Here is an 18,563-nt window from a genome sequence, read left to right as displayed (position 1 = left end):
CAGCTGCTAGATGAGTCCCTGTTAATGGAAGAAAGCAGCTACTGCAAACTAAACATTACTTACCACAATGGAGAAAGGTGCCCCAGGCACAAAATATTGTTTGGTGTTGGACAGGTCTATACTATAAGGAGATTTGACAAACTTCACACTACTGAGTTCTTCCTCCTGGATTTCACCACCTATTAATAGCAAACACCTTTTATGGCCAAAAACATTTTTTACTCCCACACAAATGTTAAAAGGCATCCACAAATGAAGAAAACTAAAGTACAACAGAAGTGAATGAAGCTAAGCCTTCGTTTCCAAAGACTCAAGGCTTAATTTATAATGGAATATCACTTTTCTTGGCCTTGGATTCCTTAGTATGCTCAGGCTGCTCTTCAGTCATACGATGCAGCCACTCCACATAGCCAATGAAGCTGGGTTGCATTGCCAGTGTGTACCCCTCAGCCTTCCTGATCTCCACCTTCCCCCACACATATACAACCCAGTTTTCCCTTCCCTTCTGAACATTGTACACCCTCTGCTCACATCCCTCTTGCTGTCCTTGCTGAGGGTATGTGGTGCAGAGAATGGCTTGGGGGGAAGAAAACATTTAGGTTAACAGTAATATTTTTATCATTTATGTGAATTGATAGCAGGCAGGTGATATTTCTTTACTGTTAAAGGTATTACTCAACGTCAAGAGGGTGGACTCTGGCCCTTTGAGAGCTTCATTTTTTACTAGGGGCTTGATTCCACCACTCTCGCTCCCTTTGAGTAGTTCTTTTCTCGACAATTAGTTCTATTGGGAGTACTCAAAGAAGCAGGCCTTACTCAGCGTGAGTAATGGTGGAAGAATCAGGCCTCAGGTCTCTAACATTCTGGGAGGAGAGTGTTCTTTTCTGGCAAATACTTCTAATACTTTTATGCTTGTTCGATATTTTATTTTGCAGGTTCAAACCTTTATGATAACTTTGCAGTCAGCTCCTGCTCATCCAGCATTATCATTCACTGGTTTTGGCTGGATCTCCTTCTTGCTGCAAAAAAGCTGATACATTTCTAGCCAAAATTCAGTGTGGCTAGCAAGGAGAGAGGGGAAAAAACCTTTCTATAACATCTATTTGTCACTTCTGTGCTCTCAGGGTCAGCCCCTGCTGAATAAAGTTCATCAGCTGTGTATGCCATTATATGCACAATGGTGTCCACAATGTTAAGACTCAGACTAAATTATAGCAAGTATAAGCATATATGTTATCTAGCTCTCTTTCAATTGTGCTAAGCAGACAATAAAACATGATGGATGAAATCCTGGCCCTATTGAAGTCAATGGGAGTTTTGCCATTGGCTTCCATGGGTATGTCTTCACTGCAGAGTTAACTAAAGAGATCTACACTCCAGTTAATTCTCTCATGTCCGCCCAGCATGAGTGAGAGCAGCCACACTGTGAAAAAACACTCAAACTGTTGCGTCCACATTGATGCTGTACTCACTTGTGTGCGAGAGTAAGACTGCTGCGGCATATCCCATGGCTCTTAGTGTTGCAGTGTGCACAGATCCTTGGAATATAGCCTTGGGATACCCCTTAGCCCATCTGGCTGCGGAGCCTGATCTAAGGCTTGTTCCAGCACCACAGTCTGTTCCTGTGACTCCGCCCCACATTCTGCCGTGGTCTACTCCGGTGCCATTGCTACTAGTCTCAAAATCCCTGCTCAGAAGCTTGTCATATAGGTCTATGGGCTCTGTGCTTAGGATCATGGTGAGTCCCCAGTCAGGGGAAGGTAGATGGTGATTTGCTAACCTTTGCCTTGTGGTAGAAGGTCTTTAGATGTTTAATGCACTACCTGCATTGAAGAGCAGTCCCATCTTCACTAGCCTCTTTGAGATGTTCTCAGACAAGTGGATATTTGCTCCCAAAATCATGCTCCCTGCTGTGCTCACAGCACTGGTTAACCAGAACTGTGGCGTGCTCCTTTGGCCAGCTAGCAGCATGCTGGGTGTTGCCCATAACATAGAGCTGTTTTGCAGAGTTGGGCTGAGCAGGAAATGGAGAAGGCTGAGTGGAATGAAGAGTTAAACGTTGACTGACAAGTAGCTTCTGGTGCATGGGAGGCAAGTAGGAAGTGACTAGGAAGAAGAGCTGGAACATACAGTTCCCAGGAATGTGGTATGGTATTGGAGGACTATCTGAACACAAGCTTGGCTACAGCTGTATCCTCACTGCAAAGTGGACAGTTTGAAGCATGACTTACAGCAAAATGTGGGCTTTAACCCACCCCCCAGCTGTGCAAACAAACATGGGTTCAAGGCTCATATAAGCACATTCTTTAGGATACTGTGTGTGGATGGTGGTGTGAGGGGTGGGCATAAAACAAGGATAAAGCCTGCGGCATAGACATAATGTATGTGGAGAACAGTCAAATAAGCACCTGTGTTAATGTGCAGTGAAAAGAAGTTCCATGGACCAAGATTTCACCCAGTGAGAATTGTACTGGGAAAAGATCAATGAAAATGCTGTAGATTACATCAGCAAATGCATAGTTTACTTACTGGCAGTTTCTATAGCTGTAACAGAGACATATAAAAAATGCCCTTCCAAAGCAGTAATGTTCTTTGTTATTTTTTCTTCCAAAGATTTGGTACTTAACGTAACTGTTCCTTTTCCATTTTGTATCTAAAATCAAGATGGAAAAATATTATTCCCTTTGGTGCTTTGAATGGTATTAGATTTAAAGGTTATGTTGCACTTCCAGTAAATTGACTGTAATAGTACAAAGGCCAGTGTTTTAAGGCCATTTGCTATTTCATTTCCACGAATCTCAACAACATTGAACTCAACTGGTATAAAATGACATAGCTCCACTGAACTAATATTTAATATGATTCAATATTCAATCATATACAATAATCATTTCTAGTATGTTGTACTTACTGAAGGCTGTTGTTCCAGGCCTGGGAGAAAGATTTTTTTATCAGTTTCCTCTATTATGCCAAATCGTACATATGCAACACCATCTATCCCTTTTCCATAAGAGTGCCTTTAAAAGGAAAGAGAATGAAGCAACAATAATTATAGTAATATTCACACAGTAGACAGTCTAATGTGTGCTTGCTAATGAACATGAAACGAAAGAGTCCCTTTACCTAGCAATGTGTTAGTCTTGTGCCATGGTGACTGAGTATTTAGAACTGAAATACAACTCTAGCAACTAGTGCTAAACATATGATAATGTTTGACAGCTTCATGTACAAAGCTGTAGACATACAAAGTGCACACCTTAGATGCGTCACTTAGTCCCTGAGCTAGTCTACACTACAAAGAGTTTAACGATACAGATACACCAGTATAGAGCTACCAGCAGAGCCCCCTGGTGGAGACACAGCATATAATGGCGAAAAGACTCCTTTTGTTGGTATAGCTACATCTACATGCAGAGTGGGGGTTACCAGCATAGCTATGTCAGTCAGAGGTGCGCTTTTTTCACAGTCCTGGCCAACATGGCTCTGCCAGCATAACTTTGTAGTGGAGATCTGGCCTCTGCGCCTCAGTTCCTCATCTGTAAAAAGGGGCCCATAGCACTGCCTGTGAATGATATTGCAACCCCATGCAGAATCTGTGGGGTCACTCTATTCAGTCTGTACGGATTCTGTATCATTGTGTACTACTCCGTGGGGCAGGGTTACCACATATTTTACAGGAACCAAAAAACAGTGGGGAGTGATTAAGGTGAGTCATTGAGACTAAACAACCATAGAGATGTACTACCCTGGAGAGTCTCATATATACTGGTTCAGACTGGGTTTTCCAGAGACAAGGAAACAAAGAAAGGGTTTTTAGTACAAAAGGATTAGCTTGAACTCACACGGGGCCTTCTCTCTGAACCTGTGCAAGGATCTCATCTTGAAAAAGGGTTGGAAAGACTTTGGCCTACTTGGGCCCAGAAGACCGATGGGTGACTTCTCGTAAGTTTTGAGCATGCACATTGGAGCTTTTGTAATTTTAATACGTTTTCTCTCTAATGCTTTCATCTTAAGAATAAATATCTTGCCTAGAAGTAGCTGCGTGGTAACCTATAACTGCTGGCAATACACTGGTCACAGCCCTCAGAGAGAAAGCAAAGCACAGATGCTGGCCTTGAGGCAGACTGGCTTGCTGGGAATATCACAATGTAAGGCAGGAGGCTGTGCAGCCTTAAAACCCTGATCAGAAGGGAGACACATGCAGATCTTCACACAAAAGAGGTGACGGTGGGAGACAGAAACTTTAAGTGGGTGCCCTTGAGGGATCACAGACTCACAGACAGGGAATACAGATGCAGTTACCCTGGAACTGTGACACTGCCAGTGATGGGGTGGACTAGGCCCAAAGGCCCCCTGCTGGAGGCCTCAGAGTTCTGCCACACCCATCCCAGGAAAGGAGCAGTGGAGAGCTCTTCCAAGCAGGCTAGAGTGGCTGCAGGGGGGAAGCAGCCAGTCAGGCCCCAGGAGGGCCATATAAATGGAGCTGCAGAACATAGCAGCAGTTAGTTGCTGCTAGAAGCTGGAAAAGAAACAACTGAATACCTGCCTGGCGGAGGGAACTGCAGCACAACGGATGGCAGGGACTCAGGGGAGCGAGAGGCTTCTGGCTGGCTGCTAGTTCTGAGCCAAAGACAGTTCGCTAGCAGGGACTGGGGGAGCAATGAAGGAGCTCCCGTCCGGCTGTGGACACTTAGTAGGGACTGAGCCTGTGGAGGGCCACAGGAAAATAGTGTCTCCAGGGAGGAAGCACTGGGGATACAGCCCCATACCAGGGCTGGACTGGTTTAAAGACTGCGGACACACCCAACCAGAGGGGGCACTCGTGAGAGGTGGGTGCCGACCCTGCTACACTGCTCTACCTCACAGGGGTCCTAAAATTATGAGGTTCTCATATACTACAGTGATGGAGCATATACGTGCCTAAGATTGATATAGCAAGTAAAGAAACACCACATTTCTGAGACTCTCTGCATAAAGGATCAACCCTACAGTAACTGCTAATGTAGGACCAGCATTTCCAATTCAGATGACAGATGGCCTAAAAACAGAACCATTTCTCTGAACATCACTGAATTTTCAGGGTTTTGGTAACTGCTCTTGGTTGTGCCAGTCTCCACTTGAAATCTGTGCATGAGAACATAATGTCTAAAACTGTATTAATGCTACTTATTTTTAAATAAATAGCAAACATTGCTCATCTTTTTTCCTCATGATCACTCTTTGCTTATTGGAGGGGACTTAAGGTTGATATCATTATTCTAAAATTAGAAGTTGGCCCAAATCAAGCCACGAGATCCAAACACCGAGCTTTGGGAAAAGTTCAGATTTGGGTCTGAACTAACAGCTGAGGTCCATCTCTGTATAAATCATAAGTTACGGGGCTTTAGAATGTTGCTCTTATATTTGCTGGTTCTTCATTTAATTAAAAATAATTATCCCTGGTTGTTGTAGGGACCTGTTGATCTATCAACCCAGAAATAAATTCTCTCTCATCTTCATCTCTTCTATAGCTCATAAAGAAAGGCACAAAGCCCTGTTTCTTTCTTTATCAGACTGCATCTCATTAGCACAGAAGCAGCATTTCACAGCAATGTTTCAAGAAAGAAGAGACTGAGAGAAAGGACCAGAATATGGAAGATTGAAGGAGAAATGCTTGAGAAAAACCAGAGCCTGCTCCCACTAAAGTTAATGGAAAGTCTCCAACTGATTTCTATTATACAGGATCAGATGTTAGATGACCTGCAGCATGTACACAGAAACAAGAATTATGAGACATATATGATAGATATATGATCCATAACTATGTAAAAAATCTAATATCTGTCTATTTAGGTACCTATGTGGCCCTCATCAACCTAGTATCTAAGCATCTAAACTAGAAAACAAACATTTTAAAAAAAAATTTGGTTATTTAAATGGTCAAATTAAGCAATGTACAATTATTAGTTCTGTCAAGACACTGAAACCAGTGCATTTTGACATCTCGTATGGCTTGAAAGCATTCAGTCTTCAAACTTGGGACCCCAAAAGATGCATTTGCCAACAATTGAACTGCATCTCCTGTCTTATGGATTAATTTAATTATTAATTACAAGGATTGGAGGAAATGACTGAGTTCACTTTTTCTTATCCCCAAGCCTCATAAAAAAGACACCATTAAAATATACTTACATTGCATAAATATCAAATGTAAAGGTCTTGTTCCAAATATGGTAGTATGGCTCAAATGGGATAAGTTTGACTTCAAAAGATGGAAGCTCTGCACAAAAAGAACACAAAAAAATAAAGATCACATCTAAAAAAGTTCACATTTCAAATGTGCCTTCAACTTCTGAGAGTTTGTAATGCACAAGGCTTTGGAAAAATTGGCAGCTCTTTGTTCCTGTACTGAGAGGTGTGCAGAGAAAGTTGAAGTCTCCATTTAAGCTTTAGGCAAAGGCAGAGCAGTCTTTGATAGCCCTCTTGCTAACCAATAGTTGGAGCTATATTACAATGGCATAGAGACAGATAGACTCTGGACAGGAGCCTGATCTCACAAATACTGATTTATATCCACTGAAGTCAATGATATTTCACATATGTAAAATATATGTGAGATCAGAATCAGGCCTGCTGGCTGAATGATACCCTTAGAGTCAGCTGTTCCTCACCAAAGTACATTCATTATAAAATGCTCCAGTTCACTAAGGGTCAGATCATGATTGGCCCCTACATGGGTGCCTAGGGATGAGAGGGTGCAAATTCTTCCCAATTCAAGCACCTTGCATATGGATTGGCTCAGCCAAGTGTCGAGACTGTTTCTCCGTGAATCAATTTGAGCCCAAGGCACTCTAGAAGGGGTAGAGCCATTACCCTGCTACCTCCCATCACTGCCCCCCAACACACACACATACACACTGCACTGGCCCACACAGCAATTCAGACATACTGGGGTGAGTAACCATCATCATCTTAATGGATGGTGGAGACTGCGTGCTACCATATGCACCAGGGAACTCAGCGAGAGATTACACCTCCTTGAGGTATAATCCCACAAGTGCTGCTTGAAGAAAGGTTAACACCACCTCCTACTTGGGTCACTGCCTATCAAGCCCATTTGGCCCTCAGTTATCTAGAAGATCTAATATCTAAGCTCAACCAGATACTTCGCTGAGATATAGTCAGAACTTCAAGTACTCATACTCCAAATTAAACATTAGCTTACCATAATTTTTAACTTCAAATTCAGCTGAACTATTGGACATCTCATACTCATCAAACCAGGCCAGAATTTTCCAGTTTCCAGGACTAGTGTTCAGATTAAATAGAAAGGGGAAAGTTTCTCTTACTCAATAGATTTTCAAAGCAATTTAAACATATTTAATGTATTGCTAAATAGAATAAGGAAAAAAAACAAACCCCAGCACTTGAAACCAAACACCAGTCTCTGCTTCCTTCCTTTGTTTTCTCCCCCTAACAATGAATTTCCTTCATTTTATTTTCCCTTTACTGCTGGGGAGCCCATAAATGTCTCTCTGAAGCATTGCAGTCTGGATTGAAATAGGCACTTTGGAGAGTATGAGGAACAAGCCAATAAATTACCATGTTGCAAACTATGTGGAACACAGATTACCCGCTAAAAAGCTATATGAAGAAGACAGTCACAATATATTCGCAAGAGGCAATCTTCATGCTATGAGCTCTAAATAATTCAGCATAGCATTTAAGCACCTTTAACTTTAAGCGCATGCTTAAGTCTCACTGAAGTCAATGGGATTCAAGCATGTACTAAACAAATGCTTAAACATAAGTGCTATACTAAAGAGGGATAGATTTAAGCACATGATTACAATTAAGCAGTTTGCTGAATTGGGGCCTTAATAATTTGGAATACAGATAGCAGCACCATATAAGCACTAAGCAGTTGAGCTGGCTCTTGTAAGGATCAAGGTGTCTTCCACAAGGATCTCAGGGCCACACATGACTGGGCAATCATTTCCTGCCATTTTCTAAAAGGATGCCATAGCTGTGCTTGAATGTAATCAAAGCAGAAACATCTCCTTCACCCATTACGGGACTGTAGTGCCCCACTCTGTGTCCCCAGGGTGAGGAACCTTTACCCATCTTGTTTTTAAGGTTTATCTTTTTAGTATGTGTTTCATGTTTTCCAGCAGTAGGGGGAGCCATGGCTAGGCATGTATAGACATGCTGTGTATGTGCATGTGACAGAGTGCATGAGTAGCCGAGGCTATATATGGGTGTGTTAAGAGCTTCTCCGTGTGCTGTGTGATGGAGGCATGACAGACTCTAGATAGAGAAAAGGGTTCATTTGCCTGTAGCTGATATGCCCAGCTAGACCCAGCAGGGAGTGAGAGTTTCCTTACTTGCTGTAATTGTAGCCTACAAGTACATATTTAGATCCTACTGTAGTTTTCAATAAATGGTTAAAATCCACTTGATCTTGTCTGAATTTCACGGGGGAAAGGGCAGTTTGTAACACACCGTCCTATATTCCTCTTCCTGCTCTAACAAACGATGACAAAATTAAACAATACTTGGTGAGAAATGGAAAATTGTTCCCAAAATGAGACTGTGTATCTCTCTAGCCACTTTTAGTTTGAAGAAATTTCTGATGCTCCTAAATAATAATAGTAGTAATTTTGATATGTTGAAACACTGAAGATTATGCCACAGTAACTTACTCTGCAATGTCAGGTATCACAAAACTTCCACTGGTCATTGGTTTTGTCTGCAACGCTGATTTTTTAACCACCATTCCTTTTGAATTCTATCAAGGAAAAAACAAAAACAAAGATACAGCTCATACCCGCAGAATGAAACATTTGTGTCATGAGCTGAAGTTTGCATCTAGATCCTGAGGAGGGGAAAAAGCAAGATTGCTCTAATTTTTCCTTTCTTTAGGATTCCACTTTTCTGCCCTACCTCCATACTCCACTTTAGACCAAGAAGGACTATATCAGATTCTCTTCACAGCCCGTATACACGACTCCTCCTCTGACTGGAAGAATTACTGCTAAGTGACACAGTAAATTGCCCTGACAGTCCTCCCTGCCCTTTCTGACCTAGGAAGGAAGGAAGAAATTGGACCCAAGGTTCCAACATGATGGTGCACAGAACTAGTCGTAGGCGACCGAAACAACCATATGCTGCATGTCTTAATATAATTATTGTTCTTTACCTTATATTTAAGGATATACTTTTAAACAATCCCCCTCATGAGACCTGGATGGGAAACTAACAGAGCCTTTCTCATCTACTTACAGGTTCAAGTCTGAACCAATCTGGTAATACTAGGGCTGTCGAGCGATTAAAAAAAATTAATCACATTGAAAATTTTAGAGCCCGCAAGTCCACTCAGTTCTACTTCTTGTTCAGCCAATCACTCAGACAAACAAGTTAGTTTACATTTACAGGAGATAACGCTGCCTGCTTCTTGTTTACAATGTCACTTGAAAGCGAGAACAGGCATTCTCATGGCACTGTTGTAGCGGCGTCGCAAGACATTTATATGCCACATGCGCTAAAGATTCATATGTCCCTTCATGCTTCAACCACCATTCCAGGGGACATGTGTCCATGCTGATGATGGGTTCTGCTCGATAATAATCCAAAGCACTGCGGACCGATGCATGTTCATTTTCATCATCTCAGTCAGATGCCACCACCAGAAGGTTGATTTTCTTTTTTTGGTGATTCAAGTTCTGTAGTTTCCGCATCAGAGTGTTGCTCTTTTAAGACTTCTGAAAGCATATTCCATACCTTATCCCTCTCAGATTTTGGAAGGCACTTCAGATTCTTAAATCTTGGGTTGAGTGCTGTAGCTATCTTTAGAAATTTCACATTGGTATCTTCTTTGAGTTTTGTCAAATTTGCAGTGAAAGTGTTCTTAATATGAACATGTGCTGGGTCATCATCCAAGACAGCTATACCATGAAATATATGGCAGAATGTGGGTAAAACAGAGCAGGGGACATACAATTCTCCCTAAGGAGTTCAGTCACAAATTTAATTAACACATTATTTATTTAATGAGCATCATCAGCATGGAAACATGTCCTCTGGAATGGTGGCCGAAGCACGAAGGGTGTCATAAATATAAAGGGAAGGGTAAACCCCTTTAAAATCCCTCCTGGCCAGGAAAACTCCTCTCACCTGTAAAGGGTTAAGTAGCTAAAGGTAACCTCGCTGGCACCTGACCAAAATAACCAATGAGGAGACAAGATACTTTCAAAAGATGGGAGGAGGGAGAGAAACAAAGGGTCTCTGTCTGTCTATATGCTGCTTTTGTCGGGGATAGAACAGGAATGGAGTCTTAGAACTTTTAGTAAGTAATCTAGCTAGGTATGCATTAGATTATGATTTCTTTAAATGGCTGAGAAAAGAATTGTGCTGAATAGAATAACTATTTCTGTCTGTGTATCTTTTTTGTAACTTAAGGTTTTGCCTAGAGGGATTCTCTATGTTTTGAATCTAATTACCCTGTAAGGTATCTACCATCCTGATTTTACAGAGGGATTTCTTTACTTCTATTTACTCCTATTTCTATTAAAAGTCTTCTTGTAAGAAAACTGAATGCTTTTTCATTGTTCTCAGCTCCAAGGGTTTGGGTCTGTGGTCACCTATGCAAATTGGTGAGGCTTTTTATCCAACATTTCCCAAGAAAGGGGGGGGGGGTGCAAGTGTTGGGAGGATTGTTCATTGTTCTTAAGATCCAAGGGTCTGGGTCTGTAGTCACCTATGCAAATTGGTGAGGCTTTTTACCAAACCTTGTCCAGGAAGTGGGGTGCAAGGTTTTGGGAAGTATTTTGGGGGGAAAGACATTTCCAAACAGCTCTTCCCCAGTAACCAGTATTTGTTTGGTGGTGGTAGCGGCCAATCCAAGGACAACGGGTGGAATATTTTGTACCTTGGGGAAGTTTTGACCTAAGCTGGTAAAGATAAGCTTAGGAGGTTTTCATGCAGGTCCCCACATCTGTACCCTAGCGTTCAGAGTGGGGGAGGAACCTTGACAAAGGGGCATACAAATGTTTAGCATATCTGGCACGTAAATACTTTGCAATGCTGGCTACAAAAGTGCCATGCAAATGCCTGTTCTCACTTTCTGGTGACACTGTAAATAAGAAGAGGGCAGCATTATCTCCTGTAAATGTAAACAAACTTGTTTGTCTTAGCGACTGGCTGAACAAGAAGTAGGACTGAGCGGACTTGTAGGCTCTGAAGTTTTATATTGTTTCGTTTTTGAGTGCAGTTATGTAGCAAAAAAATTCTACATACGTAAATTGCACTTTCACAACAACGAGATTGCACTACAGTACTTGTCTGAGGTGAATTGAAAAGTACTATTTCTTCTGTTTATCATTTTTACAGTGCAAATATTTATAATCAAAAATAATATACACTTTGATTTCAATTACAATACACAATATAATATATATATGAAAATGTAGAAAAACATCCAAAATATTTAATAAATTTCAATTGGTATTCTATTGTCATTAGTGTGATTAAAACTGCAATTAATCATGATTTTTTTTAATCGTGATTAATTTTTTTTTAGTTAATTGCGTGAGTTAACTGCAATTAATCAACAGCCCTAATAATGACTGAAAGTTGTCACCATTGGATAGCTGTCCAGTGGCCACATGGAATAAATTGATGGTCTGTATTCAGTTCTTAATGGACAAATGCCCACGCCACAAAAACACATCCGTTAACTGGAACTCTTGATGGAGGTTTCAGAAGCTACCTCTGCCCTAGAAAATTTTGTAACCAAATTTTCACAACTGTGAACAAAAGTGCAGCTGCGTCCTCAAAAGCCATCATTGGAACCAATCTCACTCTTGAACTTCCTGGAAAACTACCTACCATAGTTTAAATACTCACTAGTACAATGACTTGAATCTTCTCATTTGCAGGTTTCATTGCAGTATCCAAGGTAAAGATCCTGTACTTGACTATATAACAAAAATGGTAAAGTTGAGGATTTCATTTTACCTTTCTAAAATACACATTCTAGTTCTAGTTTCATGTTGTTAACTGAGTCAATCAATTCAGGAAGGCAAATCAAATAATCAGAAACATAATAAAAAAAGACACCACTGTCTTTTTTAGGTTATACTGTATGACGCAAGATAAATATGAACAAATGTGTTTGCTGCTTTAAGAATATCTCTTATAAAGATAGAGTAAGTCTGGTCCCACTACAGTATCATTACAGGCACTTAACCATTGCAGCTCAAATGTGTATAATGTTGAGCTCCCTGTTTTATCACTTAATCCAATCTCATATTTTGTCACTTCACAATCACTAAAAGGGGACATATTGCGTGTCACAAAGCTCTGTGAGGGTGTTCCCCCTGCATTTTAATATTTTTCGGGTGAAAGTCATTGTTGTGTGCTTGAAGAGGAAGTTCCATATTTTACTTGGGCCCTGGGTGAATGTCTAAGGGCTAGGAGAGGGAACCAAAAAATTCTTTATCCTTTTGTGCTATTACACAGAGCTAAGTCACAATGCAGCAGGCTAGCGTCTACAGAAGTACAAGTGCCTAGAGTCTGCTGTAGCTGCTGGACCCACAAAGGGGTGAGGGGAGTAGTGAGGTTTTTGCCACAAAGTGAAGAATTTGCGATTAATTTTTTCCCTAAGAGCAACCACATGATATACAGCTTTTTTAATCTCTGAAAGGTGGTACTATTTTTTAACCTTTTGTTTTAGGTGTGTATATAGGTTTATCTGTCTGAATAAAAATGTAGCCCTTCTTGGAAGACAGGAGGATGCGAGTGTGCTGAGCATGTTCCTTAAAAAGCTCCTTGCTTTCAGTGACTAGCAGAACATACGGTTTTCGTCTTTTCTTGAACATATCTTCAGGCATCAAATCAGGCTTGACCTGAATATAATGGAAGAACAGTGTTAGATCCTCACCTGGTGTTATTCAATGTAGCTCTACTGAATTCCAAGGAGCTATGCCAACTTAGAGCAGCTGAGAATCTGGCGTAAGAAGTTTATCCGATTGAAGTATCCATGAAATAGCTGAAGAGTTGATACCATTTGTATGGCTCATATCATTTTTATACAGATGGTACTCAAATTTATTTCTATTTTGGGACTATTATTTCTTTGGCATTAGAAATGCAATTCACTCCCTAATTTTCTGCCATGGAACTATGGAAGAGTAAAACATCTTCTTTCAACTTAAATATAATTAAAATCTAATTACTTTTTATCCTAAATACATATTACATTCTTGTGACCATGCCATTTGGTAGCTGTAATATTACCCCATATTCCCTTATTTATTCGACGTTTGAGCATGTGATTAGAGTCTTATCTGATGCATATTAATAAGGGCTACCAAATGTCCTGCCCAGAAAGGAGCTCAAACCAAAGCTGCTGATCTGAACTTTAGGGATATTCAGATCAATTCTGAATTTTGCATCTTATCCCTGTCTCCACAATGAGCCAAAACAAAACCCCAGATCTCAACTCTCCTGAACTTTAAGGACTCATTTCAACAGCCATTAACAGTAAGCAGGCTTTGCGGTGCAATGTAGCAGCTCCTTACCAGCTCACAGCAATAGCATACATTTTTAGATTAGAAGACCATACATTCTAAGGCCTAGGATGTGCTTTCCCCTAGGTATGGAAAGAGCCTATCACACTCGGGGTGCTACCACAGTCTTAGGCCTGGTCTACACGAGAAAATTAGGTCAGTATAACCATGTTGCTCAGAGGTCTGCAAGATCCACACCCCTGAGTGATGGAGTTAAAACAACCTAAGTCCTCATGTAGACAGTGCTAGGTCAATGGAAAAATTCTTCTGTCAATTTAGCTACCGTCTCTTGGGGAGGTAGATTACCTATGCTGATGGAAGAATCTCTCCCATTGGCATAGGTGGTGTCTACATTAAAGCACTACAGCAGTGCAACTGCAGGGTGCAGCTATGCTGCATAGTGTTTTAAGTCTAGACAAGCCCTCAATAATAAAATTGAAGAAGACCACTTTATCTAAACGGAACTGTGAAGTGACTTTGCCAAGGCACATTCCATTCCCCATTCTCATGAAAAAGTCACTAAATCTTTATTAATGAAAAGTGATCAGGAACTTGGGTCTACCTACCGCATAGAAGTTAGCACCTGTCATCACAAAGAGCACACTGAAACCATGCTGGGGCACTTCTTTAGTAGTATAGACTCAGAAAACAGAGTGCCACCATCTGAACCGGCAATACCACTCCAAACAGAGCTTACGTTTTCCTATCCGAGCTTTGACCCCGTCTAGTCAGTGATCTCACAAAGTCCCAGCTCATGATGATATGTCTGCAGACAGCTTTTTAAGTGACAGCTTTTGGTTACTAGCATGATTGTTGACTCACCATAATTTTTTTCATTTCCTGATAGTTGTTCTCTTTGTTGAGGGTAAAGACAGTGATGTCTGATAGTAGCTCATTTTCTATCTCATCCTTGAAATATGCTGTAACTTTGACAGAGCTCTGTGCTCCATGTACTTGAACGGTTATTGTCTCATGTTCTCCCACATGTACCAGATTTGGTGCAGTAATAAGAAATCTAAAACCAGATAGAATAGACTATTTACTGACTTATGTGGATTTTTTTTAAAACCGATACTAAAAAAGCACCCATCCAGTGCAAACTTTTCAAAAGACACTTAAATAAACAGATCTCAATTCCCACAGATCAAACCAACCCAGCGATGACATAAATACAACAGAAATCAATCAACCCCTTCCTCACAATTCTCAGCCACCCTGAATCACCACACCAGCCCTACCCCAAATTCATGTCACATGCAAAGGGGGAAAGGGTGGACCTTGTAGACTAATAATGACTACCAATGCCCAGTTTAATAGAGAGCAAGATTAGACAGGCTCCCGCCTACATATCTGGAAGTAATACCAGGCAGTGCATTAATAACACTGTATAAATATGTGTATTTTATACTTGAAAACATGTATCTTCAACTGATGGTACCAATACCTGCCCTATACTATCCATTCTGCCAAATGCTTCCATATGTCAACAGGTATCACTTCCATCTTATATATGTTGAGTTATAGATCATCTTCATCCAGATGCCTATGTCCCTAAAATACTAGCAATACAAGACTATAGAATCTGGGTTTCATGAGAAGGAGATAGGGAGTTGAGGGTCAGCCAGCTATGCTTTCTGTCCCATGGCATTTGTCATGCAGAAAATTAATAAGCAATATACTTACGATGGCGCTTGTTCTGCATTGCACAAGAATGCACAAATGCCCAGCACAAATACCAGCCTTTCCATCAAAAACCTCTGCAACATAAATTTCCTTGCTGCAAAAAAGATCTATCAGAAGAACATTAACAACCTCCCTTTGAGATGGTGGTGGTTAGAACGGGGCTGACCACAGACTACATCAGTTATCAGTCTCTATCCCAGGGTTACTCATTAATAACCCTCAATATTATGCAATCAATACTGACTGAAGGTTCCAGAGATGTAAAAACATAGCCCGGGGATGCGCATTCCAGACCTAATCAAGACTTTGCATGTTATTATTCAGCCTCTGTTGCCCACATTCTTTGCATCTGCAATATTTTCAAATGTTAGTCATTTAAAATAATGTGGAGGGAAGTTCTCATAATATGATGCCTACTTTAATAGTGTAAGTTCTGAAAATGCAATCCTTAAAACCAGTTTCATGAAAAGGTGGCATGACAAAAACAATTGCAGTACGCCAATTCTTCATTCTGAGTGGGGAATAAAACAAACGGTGCTTTTTTCTATCGGACTGTAACTTTGTTCTAGTAAGAAAGTTTCTTTCCCGTGTGATTCAATACTAATTCAATACTGATTGAATGTAGGGATTATGGAAACATGAGAAACAGCCACGTATAACACGGGCATCACTCAGCAAAGTTGAAAATGGAACTCCTCCAATGCAGCTCCGTCCTGGCCTGGAATGCTCCAACTATCACACTCTGGACTTTTCCTGAGCAAAGCCTGAGGCTTGCATTGAACCATACCCGATTATGTGCTGGGTTTGTGATGTGAACAAATGTTTGCTGCAGGCACAAATTAAAGACATCCATTCAGTTGGACCTGGGCACACTTTACGGATGTCCTGGAGGCCCACATCCTCTTTTATCTCATCTTGTTTTAGTCTCTTTTCTCCAAAATCTGGACAATTGTTATAAGGGCACAGTTCAATTTCCTTGACAGGACAGTGACTGTTAGTGAGATTAGCGGACATGTCACTAAGACAATGGTTTTCGACCAGGGGTACATCAACCAGGTCTTCCGGGGGTACATCAACTCATCTAGATATTTGCCTAATTTTACAACAGGTTACATTAAAAAGCACTAGCCAAGTCAGTACAAACTAAAGTTTCATACAGACAATGTCTTGCTTATACTGCTCTATATACTGTACACTGAAATGTAAGAATAATATTTACATTCCAATTGATTTATTTTATAATTATATGGTAAAAATAAGAAAGTGAACATTTTTTCAGTAATAGTGTGCTGTGGCACTTTTGTATTTATATGTCTGATTTTTGTAAGCAAGTTGTTTTTAAGTGAGGTAAAACTTGGGGTACACAAGAGAATTAGACTCCTGAAAGGGGTACAATAGTTGGGAAAGTTTGAACTGCAATAAGGTATGTGAATAACCTTGAAGAATGGTTCAAAATTAAAATGTGTCTAAAGAGGTCAATAAGCACAGTTCTCTGATCCCAGCTCCACCCCTGCCCCTCACTTTCTACATGCTGGTTGGAATTGGAGTGGACAGTTTCTTTATGTGATAACAGTCACTTCTCTGATTTTAATTAGGTGACACATCCTGCTTCTTTTCTCTCTTCATTTTCATGTCAAGGCCTTTTTCACTGTATGTACAAGATAAGATTTATCTACAGGGAGTTAGGCTTTTATTGCTTGTTTGTATCTGTAGGAGACCAGAAACACAGTCCTTTTAACCAATGGCCTTCTAAGCTTCTTGCTTGTATTACAAGGGGCTAATATATTCTGTGTGTTCAGAGACAGCATCATGAAAAGATGCATTCAGAGAAATGGTCCCTTACATATTCTTATGAAAACAAATTAATTTTAAAATTAAAGCAAAATCAAGCTACTTATTCCTAGATTTGGTCAGTTGTTCCTATCCCAAAACAGATAAGAAGCCCATTTTCATTGTCTGGTTTAAGGCACATATGAGCCCAGGCTTCTAGGGATGAAAGGTGAGTGTAGTGATGCTGATGCTAGCCCTCTGCTTCAGCTCTTTAGAATGGGAGAGAGAGCGATAGAAATAATACCGACCTCGCATATAGTGCTTTTCATCTTAGATCTCAAAGCACTTGACAAACCAAGGTCCCTGGGCCATTGTCCCTGTTTTACAGATGAGGAAACTGAGGCAGAGAGGTGAAACAACTTGTCCAAGATCACCCAGCAGGTCAGCGGTAGAGCTGAGCATAGAATCTGGGTCACCTGCCTCCCACTAGGTAACAATAAAAATAAAGCTTTGATTCATTTATTTGTTCCAACTATTTAGACACAAAAGTCCTTATTCAAGACTGGGGCACTCATGTTAGTGATCCATCTTTAAGATGATCCAAGAATAGTTTCTAAAGGTTTTCTATAAAATTTATTGCAACAGCCTCCGCCCTCTTCTGTGTGGATCACGGGCAAGGATTGCACTGGTGCTCTCTAGTTGCAAAGTAGATATTTACCACTTGAGCTGAAGGACTAAGAGCTAGAGTCACAAAAGTACTTAGCATAGATGCCGACTTCTAGTTTTCCCCAGGGGTGCTCCACCCCCACTCCACCCCTTCCCCTGAGGCCCCGACCTCACCCCGCCTCTTCTCGCCCCCACTCTGCCCCCTCCCCAAGGCCCCGCCCTTGCTCTGCCTTTTCCCAGCCCGCCGCTTCACCCTCTCCCTGAGGCCCTCGCTTTCCCACCACTCTCCCCCAAACCCCTCCCCAAGCCACCGAACAGCTGTTTGGGGGCATGGCCAAAGAGCTGTTTGGTCATGCCCCTGATTAGCTCATCGGGGGCACCACCAAACAGCTGATCAGCAGTGGCGCTACTGAACAGCTGTGGCCAGTGCGTGCTGAGCACCCACTATTTTTTTTTCTGTGGGTGCTCCAGCCCCGGAGCACCCACAGAGTTGGTGCCTATGGTACTTAGGCACTTAAATCCCAGACTTACACACCTAAGTCCCAGTTTTAGGCTCCACTGCACTTCCCAAAACTCCATATGACAGCTGTAGGCACCTGAAAGCACTTGGAGCCTATGTGTTTGCAATAGAAGTTCCCTAGGCACCTATGTTTCTGCCTGCGGGCCTGTGCACCACTACTTCCCACTCGGTGTTCAGGCGCCAGTCTCCTGCCTAAGCCACAGAGCGATTCATGAGCCAGGGAGGCCGGTTGTTCAGTTGTGTGCAGGGCCTGATCTGGTAGGCCACCTACCAGCTTGGGCCCCTCAAGCAAGTTCACAGAAAAGAGTCAAGGAGAGGGAAGAAGACTTTTAGCCCAATGGTTAGGTACCCACATGGGATATAGGAAACAACCAGTT

At 41.4% G+C, this 18,563-nt stretch overlaps 1 protein-coding gene across 1 annotated transcript in view; it reads right to left on the bottom strand.

Moving 5' to 3' along the window:
- Positions 1-16,244, bottom strand: part of LOC125635981 (complement C4-like) — a 92,869-nt gene extending 76,625 nt beyond the window's left edge. The window contains exons 1-10 of the mRNA XM_075125639.1: positions 16,018-16,244; positions 14,370-14,562; positions 12,701-12,884; positions 11,884-11,954; positions 8,682-8,767; positions 7,205-7,287; positions 6,172-6,259; positions 2,912-3,017; positions 2,530-2,653; positions 64-179 (exon numbers count right to left, since the gene is read on the bottom strand). Coding sequence (XP_074981740.1) covers positions 64-179; positions 2,530-2,653; positions 2,912-3,017; positions 6,172-6,259; positions 7,205-7,287; positions 8,682-8,767; positions 11,884-11,954; positions 12,701-12,884; positions 14,370-14,562; positions 16,018-16,244 — 1,278 coding nt within the window. The remainder of the gene's footprint in view (positions 1-63; positions 180-2,529; positions 2,654-2,911; positions 3,018-6,171; positions 6,260-7,204; positions 7,288-8,681; positions 8,768-11,883; positions 11,955-12,700; positions 12,885-14,369; positions 14,563-16,017) is intronic.
- Positions 16,245-18,563: the final 2,319 nt, after the last annotated feature.

The sequence above is a fragment of the Caretta caretta genome, chromosome 1 (assembly GCF_965140235.1).
Source record: "Caretta caretta isolate rCarCar2 chromosome 1, rCarCar1.hap1, whole genome shotgun sequence".
Lineage (NCBI taxonomy): Eukaryota > Metazoa > Chordata > Testudines > Cheloniidae > Caretta > Caretta caretta.
The sequence above is the reverse complement of the archived record's forward strand: the minus strand, read 5'-3'. Positions and strand labels throughout refer to the sequence as shown.